The sequence below is a fragment of the Bombus huntii genome, chromosome 7, assembly GCF_024542735.1.
Source record: "Bombus huntii isolate Logan2020A chromosome 7, iyBomHunt1.1, whole genome shotgun sequence".
Classification (NCBI taxonomy): Eukaryota; Metazoa; Arthropoda; class Insecta; order Hymenoptera; family Apidae; genus Bombus; species Bombus huntii.
Genome location: NC_066244.1, coordinates 11,386,371 through 11,403,675, shown reverse-complemented (window position 1 = coordinate 11,403,675; position 17,305 = coordinate 11,386,371). Strand labels below are relative to the sequence as shown.

The window sequence follows — 17,305 nt, the reverse complement described above, 5'->3', positions numbered from 1 at the left end:
ATTGAAAGCGTTTAGGAAAATATACTTACAGTATAAGTGTACCAAGAATACGTGATACGTAGACCACGGATTGCTATGCATTGGTAGGAAATCTGGAATTGCAAAATTGCACACAATGCGCATAATATGAAAACGCGTATCGAGTATCCACAATATAGCGCTTTCTATAAGACTTGTATAAATTGTAAAGATATATTTGTAATTCGCAAAACTATTTGTGCAACAGAATTCTCCAAGTTGCGATTTGTAACTTGTAAATCTACTATTATTGGTAACTTATTGCGCAAGAGAAGAAATGATATATTGGAATACATAGACTATGTTTGTTAATTAACGTACGTATCTGTAAATTTGTCGTATATTACTATGCAGTTTATATATGATACAGTTTATACATATAAAGTATGCATTGTTTCAGTCAACATCTGATAAGATCATCTGCGTACTATTATGCAAATTCGTATCTTAATAAACACGACCAAAGAAATGGAATGCAAGCAGTGATTTGCTTTACATATTAAATACCATAGCGAGTATTTTTATGTCCTTGCGTATTATATGCATTTTGTGTAGTTTTACATTTTTTAATTTCTCATGAACGAATGAAAATCCGCAGTTTACCCATAAGGTTATCGTATACGATCGTTGTACCGGTGTCTTTTATTCGCACGACATCACATCCAAGCCACTGTATCTCGTTTCACTTCACCTTAACAGAGGGTAGTCTTAGACTTAAACACGTTCGGCTTTAGCGTGTGGTTTCAACGCCCCCTTTGATATAATTATCACGCGATGGTGTTCGTAGCAAGAAAAGTGGTTATGAACTGTAATTTTGAAAAAAAAGTTGGTCATCTCGGTCACGACTTTTTCTCTAATCTAGATGCTCTTCGAGACTGAATTAATGATGTTTCGTAATCTGACTTAACTATCTGGTTTCCGGGCATCGGCCTTGCAGACCACTGACCACAGCCGGATGCTCTTGCCCACGAATGGCGAACGAGTAGCCACCGAGAAGAAGCCAATGAACGATTCCTTAATGAAGTTGGTGCGGTTCAACAACCGTCAAACTCTTCATCTCGGATTAGTCTCATTTGCATTTGTTACTTTTCATCGATCGCGTGTTAATTGCTTGCTAATATTGTTGGTACACAAGACTCGCCATGAATGAAGCTTTTGTAAATGTTGGGAAGTGTACGCGCTTCATCCTGCCATTGCCTTCGAATTTTTATGCTCTGATCACTCTTGCTTTAACAAATTTTCATATTTTCCGCAGACTTCAGGAATTTGTTAACGATAAAAAAATTGGATCGGAAATGAAATGAAGAACGTAGCTGATATCGTTCGTTTTATTTAACTGTTTCGAAAATAATTTCTTGAAACATTTATCTTATAGCAGTTGTTTCGATGGAATTTGTTAAAAGAAAAAGAATTTCATAATTTTGTCAGGGATAGCTCGTAATAAATTTCAGAATTATCATTGACGATGATTAATAATAAGTTTCGTAATAACTATCATTATTAATTATCAGATAAAAGAGTTTGAGCGAAGTTTAAGAAAAGAGCAGAAGTTCAGTTACAGACGTACATTAATTTTTCGAAAAGGTAATTATGGAATTTTAAATGGAAGGAAACGTAGCAATCATCTCTTACAGTTATTGAATAATATAAACCTATGTACTTTAATGGCTTTAATGGGAAAAAATGCTTACTTCCTCGTATTAATTAAGAAAATAGTTCTGGTATCCATTTCAATTAACTATTTATCAATCTCCATGATATTATATGCTCTCTGATTGTTATAGTTTCTTACATTTTATATCAGTAGTATTATAATTATAGCCAAGTGAAAATATTCTTTTTTCCACATAATTCTTCCATATAAGATAGAATGTTTTACTATAATATGAATTACTAAAAATATACACGGAAATTGAAATATACAAATGGAAAATTAGAACTAATAAATTCTAAGAACAATTGTAACATAAATTTACAGAAATATTTTATCGATTATTTACGATGAAACATAGCGTTCTTTGCATCAAATTTATTAAAGATATTCATATACTCTAGTCATGTTCTCTTTTTCAAAAAGGGTATAGAAGTTATATCTTTAAATAATATACATTAAAAGTTTACTTTTGTCTATAAAATAAAGAAACATCTAAGTAACCACATAATGTAAAAAGTAAAATAGTTAAATAATTTTTCAGTACTGTCCAAATTAATATATCATGTAATGTATGTATCATTTTTATGTAATGAGCAGACAGACGGAAGTGCTGATTTAGATTTGAGATTTTTAAAATTTTAAGAAAGATTTATTAAGTCTACAAAAAGCGGAAATAATATGTATGCAAATATTTATAAACTTGTGCTTTTGATTCGTTAATTGATTTAACGTTCTAAGATTTAATTAAAAAACAGTAGCCTTCTTATTAACTGAACAGCTAGAAGAAGGAAATGTTTCATGTACGATTTTTCTTCGCCATCCTCATTTGAAACATGTATTACGTTTGATATATTAAAGTGTTTCCTGAATTAATAATACAAATGTTAATGAGTGATTCAAAAATACTTTGAATCTCATGTACTTAACAGGAAATTAATTTAGAAATAATTCCAAGAATTTAGAAATTATACATATCGATATAAAAGCGTTCGATTTAAGGAATGAAACTTCATATTTGAAATCGTGAAAGAATTTGGATATTTTCACGTCAACGTTATGTAGCACGAAATAAATTTGTTTGATTAAGACTTATTTATGAGTAAAAAAGACAAGTATATTTGAACATTTCAGAAAGTTATTGAAATCGTAGAAAAATTGAAAGAAATTTTATAGTTTAGCATTTTTCAATGACTAAAAGTATGTCGTCTTCACCGACAATCATAAAGTCGTAACAGATGTATTATATTATATGTATTCCTTGTTTAATGACTTCAAAGTTACATGACTCCACTATGATTGCTATGTTTAAATCTGTAATTATGCTGTTATTAATTAGAATATCACAGGTGTTCCAGTGTTCTGATTAACTGAGCTATTTACTTGAAATAGTAGCCGGAGAAGTTGAATATCCGGAGATGACAATTTCAATACTTTGCTCTTATAAGACTAAGTTAACTTTCTAGTTTAAAAAAGTTCGTATGCTTCGACGGATCTAATGAAGCAAAAGATCGTAATAAAAATTGGTGGTTTTTGAAAGTTACTATCAAAGAAAAATACTTTCACAATGTAATTGCCTTTTTCTAAAAAAAAAAGCGATGTGGTTAAGTGGCAAAATCTATAACGACATATCCAATTTTGCTTATTTTACGACATAGTAGCTTCAAAATGAATTCAGCCGTGAAGATACAATGTCTCTAAAAATACAATTTGTTTACTAATTGTAGAAAAATATATTTGTTAATTGAAGCTCACTCAACTCGTTCATGTTCTTTCTTCGATGAGATCAATTTTCTGAATCTTCGTAGGGACTTCCTGATATATCAGGTCTTTCCATCTTTTCCTTCTCTCTGTATTTAAATATTCATCGACGACAATGATTGCTTAAATTATTTTTCGCGTGTTAATATCTAAAATATTAACACGCTTTTTTGCTTTAACAATTTTTTATTCTTAAAGTAATAAGAATGAAGTATGATATGATAAATAATAATTATGAAATGATAAATGTTCGATATTTCCATCATAAGGTAGATTTAATTTGAACCTTTCGAAAGATCAAAGTGATCGATAGAATCGATCATTAGATCAAGTTGGTTAATAGAATTTAACAAAGCAAAGCAAATGGACAGGTTTGCTTACTGTTACTAAAAAGAGGAGTTCGTAGAACAAATCATCTGTAACGGAAATTCGAAGAAAATGAAGCGTGCAATTGATGCTATGGATCGGTTTCTTGGAAGACAAGAACTCGCTTTGTTTTTTCACGCTTGTATTACGGTTATGCGGTATGATGTATCATAGCCGACATCGTGAGAAACCAACTGAGACTCACTTCCGGCGAGCTTTCACTTCGTTTAATTTTCCTTGTGGTCACTCGTGGCTCTTGACAATCTTGACATTGAACACAACGCACTTCGTTGCAGACAGAAATTACACGGGAAACAGTTTATCACTTGCCAAATTGAACGTAACAATTGCAGAGATAATTATTGTCGAGACTTAGTATTAGAGAATTCAATCTCTTAACAGAACACATTATCGACGATAGGATTAAACATTATATATAACGATTAGAATCCATGTGTAAGATTACTGTCTTTACTATATCGAGATTAGTTTTATTTTTTTTCCTTTCTCTTCATATAAAATAATAAGATAATAGATTTTTCTATATAATGTTTACGTAAAAATATTAGAATATATAATGTAGTAACAGCTATAATGTACGTAGTAACACTGGAAAAATTATTATTTGATTCTTTTTCTCCTTCTTGTTTTCAAAGCTTTCTAAGCTTATGAAAAATAGAGCAGTTAGGATTAATCAATGGTTGATACAGCGTTAAACTTAATGAAGAATATATATGAAAAATGCACATTCGCTTTTAACAATAGCTTGCCTATTCAGAGATTAGAACGTTCCTGTAATGTCAGTTTCAACATAAAATATAATTTCAATAGAATCATCATTTTCTACTATTAACTAGATTAGGTAAAAGAATTCATTTTTTAATTTATATTGTCATACATATTGGAGCATAATGACCTATTTGTACAGTTAAATTTGATCTTCTTAGTAGAAAATTTTCTACTATACAGGTTTAAATAAATAAAATTGCCTTTTTATTATTTACATAAGTACAATTTTTTTAGGTAATTGGAAAATGATTCAGATTAAATAACGCTACAATTTTTTAATATCAATATCTTAGTAGGTATAATGTTGGAAACAATTATTATTCTTTTTATACTGCAGAAAATAAACCACTATAATTTATTATATATTTTGCAAAACCCTTTGCGTGTCAATTTTTTACTTATTAAAGATTATAACGTCTATGTTCTTGCATATTATGTGCACTCTGTACATATTAGTACTTTCCAATCTCCTGTAAGTGCATAAAAATCCGCGGTCTTCTACGCAAATATATTCGCTCAAAGTAATGGAAACATTTAACAATGGCAATAGCGAGGCGCGAGGAGCAAGATCTTCTAAAATCATGTCGAGAAAATATTCTATTAGCCGACAGGCGAATTTTCACTATTTTTCACTCACCAGGAGAAATCAGTACGCGTGCCTCAAGAAAATCCATAACCTTTTTCTAATCTTGCAACCGGTTTACTCGCGCTTTCCTTCTGGCCGAGTTACCTTTTCAGCAGGGTGTAAGACGACGGTTCGCCTCGATTCTCGATCTTCCCTCAGCACGTTTTCTCTGCTCGACCAATTACGGCATCCTCTGTCTTTAGCGTTGCACCATTAAACTAATTAACTGTAGGATCCGTGAAAATTCCTCGAAGTCGGTTCCACCTAGGAAAATTACACGTTGCCGGATTAATGCGAGCGAGAAAGTGACAAGCACTTGGAAAGTGGCGCATCGTAATATGATCGTAATCAACCTGATTTCTTTTACGAGGTCGATTCATTTATATCGACTATATTAACTCATATACATTAACTATATATTTTGGTGAAAAAGAAAAAACGATTCATTTCGTTCTATGCGTGTACGTACTATGTACGTTTATACAAAGTTTCTCCGCGTATCGAAACAATCTAATTTTCTAATGACCTCGCTATTCATTTATTAATACGAATGTGTTTCATATTCTTATATACACGATAATAACGTTTGCTTGGATGCTTCACCGAACATCAAGCGTTGTATTTTGCATTGTAGATCATTTCTTAATTGACTATATTTCCTTTGTGAAAGTCAAATAAAATTAATTGTTATTGTAATACAAATGAAGTTGCTTGTTTTAAACACTATTTGAAATGAGAAATGTAGGATGTTCTCAATGTCTTAAAAAGATGACGGAATTTCAACCCAATTTGCTCGGATATATAATTTGTTTTGAGTTAATCATAATATCTTTGTAGCGAGTATATTCTGAATAGTAAGTAAAAAAAAACAATATTTTTATGAGATACCCAATAACTCAAAGAAGATGTTAAACATTACACTTTTTGCAATGATTTCATTTTAATTAAAAAAAGGACATAACTTGTATTAATGAAACTGCATGTTTCTCTTATCAAGAAACTAGTTTAGTTTAATATAATTTTAGCTTGTTACTTTAGAAAAATATTTGTAGAATATGCAGCCACACAAACACGCACACAATTTGCTTATTTTTCTTCTCTTCTCCAACTTTAATGTAAATATTCTTAATTTATAAAATAGATATGTCTCATTCATAAGAACTTCTGCATAAGATCGGAATACGTTGATATATGTACTTACGATTCAAACTAAAAGTGAATAACGTTTTTATATTTTAAAGTAATTATACATTAACAACGTCGAACATCTGTAACTGGAACGTGTGAAATATGATAAAATATTATTTACGAACATATATAAAATACTATCTACGGCTTTATGCATAACTTCCACACAATGAATAAATCTTTTTTCTTCTTTTATTTAAGGTTCCAATATCGGCGCACACTTCAAATTCACCTCAAAATCGAGTTAATTTCCATTCATCGGGCGAAAATAACCATGTTAATTACACGAAGCTTGCCATCAAGATGACCTCGACGAAACCAATCATCGCGTTTTCGTGGTTGTTGCGATCCTACAAGAGACGCAGGTTTAAGTCAGAATGGCTCGCTTTCGTGTTCGCCTGCCTTTTAGCGAGTTGTTCGGCCAGGAACAATCCACCGCGTTTCCTGATCGACGGCCAGACGGAAATTGTCATTAGGTTAAAGGAAGGTCCCGATACGCCAGTTGGTAAGAACATGTATATAGAAATTCGTTGTATAATACATCGTTTTACACAACCACATACTCTTCTTACTTACGTACATTTCCTGTACAATTGCACACTTATCTTCTACTTTTTTCTAATATCTGTATTTATTCCATTTATTCTCATTTCAACAATCTCTATTTTCGAATTATTCTACGTACTAGAATATAAAAAGCTTGTGATTCAAGATTTGCACTTACTAAGTAATTGAATTTAAAATTATAATCGTTATAGATTGAGTGTAATAAGACATTCTCGTTATTATAAAAGGCGAAATGCGTGTAATTTATTTAGTGCCAATTATACGGCTTCATAATTCTTCAAAATGTATTTTGTAAAATCTTTTATGCGAAACATGTGTTGTACTATTCAACATCTTTCAAGAATATTTACATATATATAGTAAAGTCAATTTATGAATTTAACGAGGTATCGATCGAATCTGGAAAATAATAAGAAAGTTTTATACATCTCTTAGTAACTTTTTCAAATAATTCTTCTTGATACTGGTTGAATCATATATATTGTTTAATGAAATGTAATATTTTTAAAAATTTGCATGTAGTTCGTTTTAATTCATAGTTCAGAAACAATCGTTCCGAGCCATTCTTTTGCTAATGAAAATTTCTAATATTTAGTTCATAGTTCTCATAACGCACTTATTTAGTACTTAAGGAAATTCTTTTTCCTTTAAAGAAGTTTCGTCTGTACTTGAATAAGTTTTATTCAGGTGAGAAATATAAGATTAAAATAAACGTGTATAGTATGTGGAAGATTATTATTAACCTGAAACAATACGAAACTAGAGTATTCACAGGCGTTTCATTGTATTATTTTCTGAATATCTAACCTAGATCAATGTGATTTAATAAGCTGTTTGCTTCAGTATGCCACAGTATATTATATAAAATAATGTTAGTTGTCATAGTGTATAAAATCCGAGCAATGATGACACTAATACCATTGGCAGCTGAATATTCTTCAGTATCTTATAGCTTGACGAATTATTCGTTATAAATTATTTAATAGCATACAATAAGCGAAGAATTATTTATGAAGGAATGAGATAAGACAAATGTGATGCTTGCAAGCGTTACAACAGTTATTCGTTTTTTAATTAAACATATAATTACTTTCAGTCATAATAATTTTTGATCTCGTTAATTTGAATTATTGTTGGACTGTACAGCAAATGATGTCCATGATATCAATTGAACGAAAACTCAATTTATAACTACGAACGACGCGAATAACATAAACATAAATATATTAAAACATGTATTTCGCTTCATCCTAATTAATTCAAACAGCAAAAATAATAAAAAAAAAAGACTAGAAATTGATATTTGTTTAAGACTTATTTATTATTATAGTATATCACTTTAATCACGTATGATTATTTAACTGCTTTGAATATTTTTACTCCATTCTATTATATACCATAAAAAATCGCACAAAGTGAATAATACTGTTAATGAAAATTCTTCTTCTGTTTTCATGTAGTTTCGCAAAAACAAAATTTTTTACAAAATTCCTCTGCGATTAACTTGTTTCTCTCATTTAGCATCTCGTTTGATTAACACTTGCATATATTTTGCAACATTCCGATCAATTTCTATATTCTATACAGGAAATTAAAAGATATATAATTATTATTAATAATTATATATAATATTTAACAATAACAATTATAATGATTATAATTATTAAATGCAATAATTATCTGTTTGAAACATCACGGATCTACACTTCCTTTTTACATTAACTATCTTACAAAGATTACACGCCTGTACACTATGTTTACAGTCCAATCAGCATTTCTGTACATTTAAATTAATTACGCCCTTTGTTCGTTGCCGTATCGTGTTGCGATTCGTGCCAACTGGTTTCTGTTGCAGGCAGTTTAATTTACAGGCTTCGCGGCGTCGATCCTGACGGTGACAGCCTGACTTTCGGCGTTAGAGATCAACCTGGCAGTGGTGTGATTCGGGTCGAGAATTTTAGTCCAACCGAAGCCAATATTTACTTGAACAAATTACTGGACAGAGAGGTAATTCGTTCTCGAGCCGGTCTATTTCCTTCTAATGATTCTATTCGCTTGTCAGCAGCGAAACTGTTCCTTTGAGCACCACTTTGAATGTTTCGTAACACCTTTGAACTTGATTATTCCTTTCAGTAGTATTATTATGTACTACTTTAGTCATTAGCAATAAACATATAATTACTTTACAAAGTCAGCAACTGATCGACGATATCGTAATCAAATGTGGTAATATCAATGATCAGCAAAATTTGTATCATTTGTTACAAGTTGTACGTAAGAATGGAAATTGCTTAAAGCAAACTTCAATTCCATTATGTTATTGATCCTTCTCAAAAGCAGACAATATACAATTTTGTAATGTAAATTCAGTAGAAAATTGCAGCAATGTATTAAGATTCACCCTGATGTTTAAGTGACATGTAAATTTTAAGATTTAGAAATTGTATTCTTGAATTGCAGAATTCTATATGAAGATAAAAATAAAAGGAATATATTCAAAGAAATTCTGATAAATAAAGTTCGTCAAACAGCGAGTACTAATTTTTATGACGTTAATTGGTGTATTTGGCATTGTTTTTTAACATGCAAGTTGTCAGGCAATGCATCTTCGCTTGAACGAAGAGGCACGTTCCCGTACATTTCTCCAAAACGTAAAAAGGCAACTAAAAACAGTTCTTCGTTCTTACCTTCACCCATTTTGCGATACAGAAAATAATTTCTACGTTCGCTCGTTCGACGTTGTGCATCTTGCACGAACGATCCTCCTTGTTCGAGTATCTTTCACGCATCGTAGGACCGATCATGGTAACAGCAATATCGAAGACATTAAAGAGAAACTCAGGGACGAGCGAACGAGCTAAAGAAGCGTGCAACTAGTGATCTACGCTCGATGATCTATTCGTGGAAGTTGTTATTTTGTCATCATCGTCTCTCTTAAATGTTACTATTTCCGTGCGGTTTAATTTCTTGTCGAGGAATACCGTATGTCCCGTGATTATTGGTTTGACGATGCACGTATCCCGATGGTGATTTTCGCGCGATTGGTTTATAATAATAATAATAAAAAAAGTCTGCCACTTTCTAAGTGACAGGGTAGTTTGCATGTTATCAAGCTTTCATGATCATCCGGCACTCCCAACTTACTTTTTTGACATTAAGACGATACTGACGTAGGAATTCTATTAGCCGCCTCTATGTGATACGCTACATTTTTCTATACTTGAAAGTAACGCAAAAAGACGAGTTTGCCGTCACATACGTTATTAACATAATGGGCATTTGCAACTTTTTTTTTGTAAGCTATATACAGGATGTTCCTTTCAAGTGGACTGAGCTATGGGATTTAGAACGATAGAACAGGGGGAAATTCTATTAGGCAAACTTAAATCGTTTTCAATGATGCATAGCTTATCTTTTTAAGCACTTGGTTTTAATTTTTTTAATTAGATGAAACGATTTTTTTAATTAGATGAAAGCAAAGCAGAGATACAAGTTACCTGTTCTAGGATTTTTTCCTCAAATGGTAACAACCATCGCATTATATGTAAGAGTCAGTCAAAAAATAAATTTCATTTCTTATTAAAAAAGAACTCGGATGTACAGCAATAAATCAAACTTTATTGTTTGAGCGATCCTCAAATGTTCATCTGAATTCTGCACAGAAAAAGCTACAAAGAGCACTTGTGTCAAAAAGAAATTCTCTGACGTTAGAAAAATGCAATTTGATCGAAAATCACCCAAAGATCGTATCAAAGTTTAATCATCGGATTAACTTTGAAAATTGAATAGTGTTAATCACTAATATCATTTAACCATTGCCCACTAAAGCGATACAAAATATTTGACCAAATAAATAAATACATCAAGTTTAAACTACAATAATATCGAACTTCTTTTTTCTAAATATTAAAAACTTTCGTTTACCAGAAGCAACAAATTTGTAACTACAAAATAGCAATATGTCTAAAAACTTCGTTGCGCTTGTCTTTTTGCCAGGTAAGGGACGAGTACGCGTTAGTGTTGACACTGACAGATGGAAGACTCGGTGAAGGAAATTTCATCACGCAAAGTTTACTGCTTCTGGTGGAAGATGTTAATGACAACGTGCCAATCTTCCGTCCACATCCTACTTCCTTGACGCTTCGTGAAGACTCCGGTCCGGGTATTTTAACAACTGTCGAAGCCACCGATGCGGATTTAGGAGCACATGGTCAGGTGGTTTACTACCTCCAAGAACTTGACGGTGATAATGACGTGTTCAGCGTTTCCACTGTCAATGGAAAGGGTGTCATCCGCCTTGTCGGCCGTCTGGATTACGAAAAAAAATATCTATACCAGTTGAGAATTCTGGCAATCGATCGAGCAATAAACGAAAAGGTTTGTGTTTGGCGTTGATCTAAATATGATGAAATTGCAAGTTCTTACAATCTGTGATAATATTTGAAATTGAAATATCTTTGTTCGCTTTGGCTTGCTCATACCGTTCGATTTATGGATACAGTTAATATAAATACGATTTATATGTAACAGATGGAACGTGTTTTTTAAATATCGTGCCGTATATCTTTACAATCGTGTCAAATTCAGAAATTTAATTGTAATGCATATTCAACAGCGCATATCTTTCTCGTCCTACTAATAAAAATTACGCTAAAGTCGCCGATAATTTGCGGCGATCACGAATTTAGTCGAAGTTCTCTCGTGATTGCGTCGAGTAAAAAAAGGTACAATTATGGAAATCAGTTTATAACACGTAACAAACCGAATTACGGTCATAAATTGTGGCTTGCTGCGGAAACTGTTAAGGTACCATAATGATGATCCAGAAAAACAGAAAACATTTCCGCCACCTTTCCGGGAAGGACTTTGAGGTTGAATTTTAATTAACCAATTGTATGTAAATAAGGTAAACGGTTCTTCTTGGCACTCTTAAAGCGCGAAAAATATTTAACGTTTAAAAATATATCCAAAAGTGTCCGAAGTGTGCTATACATGGTGAGAAAAAGGTATTAGGAAACCTGCGAATACTAACTTTAGCTGCAATATTAGATTGTAATACATGAAATATCCATTTATTTAGTTAAGATATGTTTTTTTTTGTTCAGAGTTCATTTACGAATTAAGATATACAGGAAGAGAGAGAGAGAAGTACTTGTACAGTTGATTTATCGTAAAAATGGAAAGAGAAATGTTTTCTTTATTATTAAATATGATCAAGTACATAATGTAACCGTGTATCATACACTTACAGTAATAAATGTACACGAATAAAAGTTAATCCACCAACACTATACACGTAATATCTGAAGAACATCTTACAGAAATTTCGAAAAGAAATTAAAAAGATTTGGTACTGTCTAGTATTATATTGTGATTAATTACAACAATTACATAAATTTTTACGAATTCAATTACTTTTAGAAGGTTTAGTTCATTCTGTCTATATCATAATACGTTTAAGGAGACTTATCTGTCATTGACATTGCCTGTTATCGTAAATATGAGGGTATGAGGATTTCATTCAAGATAAAGCCCTTATAGCAGTGCTAACATTAGCTCTAAAAATACTTTTATTTTTTTAAATATCTGAAAGATTACGAAAATGCCTATATACTTAGAATGATTTAACTTAATGCTCTAAACAAGTATTATGATATATAAATGACAGTTTTTGTTATATACTATGTTACATATATTCTAACTTTATAGTTGTAGCAACGACATACAAATAGCTTTCACTGTATATTCACTGGCAATTATTTCAGGTAAACACGGGAACAACCGCGATACTCGTCAAGGTTCAGGACGTCGAGGATCAACCTCCAGAATTCATAACCATAACACCTGTTGCCAGGATCAGTGAAAATGCAAGAATAGGCACATCCGTTCTTCAAGGTCAGCAAACCTGTTACCAATATCGAACAATGTAGAAATCAGCAAAGATAAAATCAAAGGGAAAATTTTTCAGATATTTGTCATATAATTATCGTTAACTTAAAAACGAGGTTGAACAGCTTATTTTTTAAAGAAATATTTGGTACGAAATCATATTAATAATATAAAACTATGCTTTATGGCAGAACCAAATATTCTGATCGATAAATTGTTTCTATCTCATCTATAATTTCGTACATTCAAAGCTAACATTTAGTCAACTATATTACGCCAATTATATAATAAAATCAATATGTTAAGTTGTCCTGCAAGTCCCTTTCGTTTTATAGTTAAATAGTAGATGCACAACATTTTTATATGATCCATATAGAATAAAATGGATCATACATAATTCAATAAATTAATATAAAACAAAAAATGTTGTGCATCTATTATTTCCCTATAAAATTAAAGGGATTTTCAGGACAATCTAATATAACATTAAATTACAGAACACATCTTATTAATTACATGAAATATTTTGTAGTTCGCGCAGTGGACGGTGACAAAGGAATAAATAATAAAGTAACATATAGCATCACGCAAGGTCCGAGGTATCTATTCGACATAGACACGACTTCCGGTTTGGTGTTCACCAGGGCGCAACTCGATCGTGAGGCAGAGGAAAATGCCGAGGGCACTTTTATCTTGGAGATTACCGTGAGAGAAGTATCGAATATTGTGCCTGCACCGTCTGTTTCGACCGAAGTCACTATTATTCTAACGGACGTGAACGATGAGACTCCAAAGTTCAGAAGCGCGAGATATCGTGCCGAGATAAACGAAAATGCACCGCATAATACGCCGGTTAATTTCATCGGGGATGCAATTCCGGAAGTTTACGATCATGACTTGGTGAGAAAAAGAGTTTAGATGACTTCACAAGATTACTGTAAAATATATGAGAGAAAATGACGATTCAGTTCTGAGCACATGAAATTTCAAACATACTGTTTGAAGTTAAGGTGACGATATTCTATGATAACGTTGTGTTTGCGTTTCTACGTATTTTACAATTATTGCTTTCCATTCCAAAATAAGATTTTATTCTACTTTACGGTTTAGTACCGACATCTGATATCGATGAAAGGAGAGACATTCTTCTATCGATCTTTCCAATTTTAAGTCAAATATTCGCAAGATCAATTGCAATATTTTCCTTCTCTATGTTTTCTTCCTTATTTGTAATTATCGAATTTTGAACTTCAAAATTTTACGAAATTTATATTCCGTTTTGCTAGATTTTTTTCTCTTTTAACAGTTTTACTGTATCTACTAATTCGCAATTTATATGATGTTTCACAATTAACTTCGATCCACGAAGAACTTTAAAAAACTTGCCATCCAAATTCTTGAATTATATAATATGCATATAACACTGTTACGTACGAAACTTCACACTGTTAACGTTATTCATCTCTTAGGTAGCAGGAATAGCTACAAATTCTTTACTTTTACTTTTACCTTCACTTGAGCGATGAAGCAGTTCATCAAACTTATAGCATAATTTTTTAAATTATGTAAAATACGCATTTCTTTAATGTCCTGGGTAAAATTCAGACGGGCTCGTTTATTCTATGAAGGTTTATTTTACTTTTTCAGGGAACTAATGGTACGTTTAAAATGTTTATTGACGGCGATGACGGAATATTCGACGTGACTCCGTCGAGAGGAATTAACGAAGCTCCATTTCTTATACGCGTCAAAAACTCCAGCAAACTAGATTTTGAAAGTAGATCAGGTACTTCAAATAATTATTCAATCATTCTTTCATCGATTTCTTTATTAAAATTGTGTAGAATTAATGCGTGACAGCACTGTACTACGGTTTAATTTTAAGAAATAAAACCAAGATTATATACGTATATAGGTATATTTAACAATTTTTGAACGGCAATTTACGCTACACGTCTTACGTTTAAACAAAAACAATTATTTCTGACATTTATTTTACATCCAATATATCGCAATTGTTTTATATAACTTTTTCTTTATTTAAATCTAATAACAACTCGTAATTGACTTTTACTGTTTGCTGCATTAATTTATACAAAGTGATAAAGAAAGAGCTAATAAATATTTACAATTTTTAATCCATACAATCTTTAAAATCACTCGCGTTAATGTAAAATACAAAAGTTTCTTTCCATATTTACGAGGAATAGTTAATGTGTTTTCTTTCTATATCTATACAAATTCCACGTAAATGATATGTTTCCAAGTATTCCTTTGGTATGAAGTTAGAAATGCAAATCGATTCTTCTGACTACGTGCGATGGGATGACTCACTTGCAATATCAAATGCTCGTCAATAGAAAAGTTTACTTTACGTTGGATATATCGATCATCGGTCTTATGTTAATTAATTGCATCTTTCCCTTCTCTACGAGAACAAGCTTCTAAAATTTTAAATCCTCCGTGTCATCGTCTCGTGTAATATCAACAATTATATTTCCTATTCTAAGTTTATTCAAAGTAACTCTATTTCGCTTTTGTTCATGGAAAATAATTTCGTAATTTCAGAGGTAAATTTCACATTAATCGCAAAGGAGGTGGTAACAGTGGCACCAAAGCAGAGTAAAGTGCCGGTAGTCGTTTTCATAAAAGACCAGAACGATAATTATCCAGAGTTCACGGAGGACATGTATGAGGTATCGATTCCGGAAAATTGCGCCGTCGGCACTACGGTGGCATGGGTTCAAGCCTTGGACGAAGATAGCGGGAATTTTGGAACACGAGGAATTAGATACACCAATTTAGGAGGCAGTATTGCGCATGTGTAAGTTTTACAACACGAAATTATTCAAATTGATGTTTCAAATTGAGATTACCAAACATCCAGAATTGGCAGACAGTCTTAAGTTTATAATTACATTCAGGGCTGTCTTTAGAGTTATTAATGTAATAAAACACTCACTTCTAAAATGATTAGTTTAGTAAAAGTTAAAGAAGAGTGTATTATTAATTTACGGAATCGAAAGGAAAAGTATATGAAATTTTACCAACGCTTTTACCGCAATGATGGGTATTTTCCAGCAATTTGTTTGGATCTTGATGTGGAATATCAAATTTTACCACACTTGTCATGCAATACCATAATTTCCTCTTATTAATTGCAGGTTATCGATGGATCCTCTAACAGGACTAATCACGGTTAAAGAACCGGGGCCAAGCTTCGATCGAGAACTAGTATCTCGACATTATTTAACCGTTGAGGCAAGAGATGACCTTGGCAAAGGTAATCGCAATACTGTCCAATTGGTCGTCAATGTGAAGGATGTTAACGACAATGCTCCTATATTTCTACAAAACAAATACGAAGCAGTGCTTCTGGAGAACGAAGATCATTTCCAATCGCCCTTAATCGTCGAAGCGTTTGACATCGATTTGAATGGTTTGAAACTTACTTTCATCGATATTGGTATATTAGGTTAAGGAATAAGTCTGTTCATTTTTTCATGACACGTGCTTCATCGTGCACATTAAGAGGATTTAAAAGATACACGAAAGAATTTATTACTCATTCGAACACGTAAAATAATACAAAACAACGTACATGCATTTTAAGTAAAATGTTCAATCTACGATACATAAATCGATATTAACGTTGCTGTTAAAAAGTCTAAGCGTTTTTTCGTCAAATTCGTAACAGGTACGAAGAACAGCGAAGTGACGTATGCCTTAGTATCGGGAGAATTTTCACGGAATTTTAGTATCGATTCAAAGCGCGGCATAATTATCCCCACGATGCCCTTGGATTATGAAGCCTTGCCTATTAGTCAAGGACACAAGGAAACATCAGTACGTCCATTGAGATTGACGGTACGAGCTAGGGATATGGGTACTCCAAGTTTGAGCTCAGATGCGCCATTAATTATTTATCTGAAAGACATCAATGACAATCCACCTGCATTTGAGAGAACGTTGTACAAGAAAAGCATCCCTGAAGACCTGCCTGGAGGTACCAGTGTAGTACAGGTAGATACCATTGGTTAATTTCCAAATTTTAATCTCAGCTTAATTAAATATTTGTTAATTAACTATTATTGGATATCGATACTGTTTAAGCTATTCGATTTGTATTTAGTAATAACAATGTGTTACGTTCTATAATAAAATCTTTTGTTCCTTAATTTATAGCGATGAAATTTATTTTAAAGTTGAATAAACTTTAGTAGTATGTACAATAGCTAAAGGTATTTATACACCATTGTATTTCTTAGAGTATTTACGTATCAATTAATTATTTGTGTAAAATTTTATTCATAACAATTAGACTGCGGATTTTTCTGAAAAATTCGATAGAAAATCGTTTCACCTACCAAATACCATAGACAAAGTATTATACTTAGGGTATCTTATAGATTGTTTCACATTATTCTGTGGAATTTTGCATTTTTAAATTT

General features: G+C 32.0%; 1 protein-coding gene across 1 annotated transcript in view; it reads left to right on the top strand.

Annotated features, from left to right (window-relative positions):
• The window catches only part of LOC126867360 (cadherin-23), a 32,171-nt gene that overhangs the window by 6,295 nt on the left and 8,571 nt on the right, over positions 1 to 17,305 (top strand). Inside the window, exons 2-10 of the mRNA XM_050621800.1 lie at positions 6,600 to 6,903; positions 8,821 to 8,972; positions 10,962 to 11,342; positions 12,731 to 12,860; positions 13,387 to 13,754; positions 14,502 to 14,640; positions 15,423 to 15,678; positions 16,019 to 16,293; positions 16,552 to 16,877. Coding sequence (XP_050477757.1) covers positions 6,600 to 6,903; positions 8,821 to 8,972; positions 10,962 to 11,342; positions 12,731 to 12,860; positions 13,387 to 13,754; positions 14,502 to 14,640; positions 15,423 to 15,678; positions 16,019 to 16,293; positions 16,552 to 16,877 — 2,331 coding nt within the window. The remainder of the gene's footprint in view (positions 1 to 6,599; positions 6,904 to 8,820; positions 8,973 to 10,961; positions 11,343 to 12,730; positions 12,861 to 13,386; positions 13,755 to 14,501; positions 14,641 to 15,422; positions 15,679 to 16,018; positions 16,294 to 16,551; positions 16,878 to 17,305) is intronic.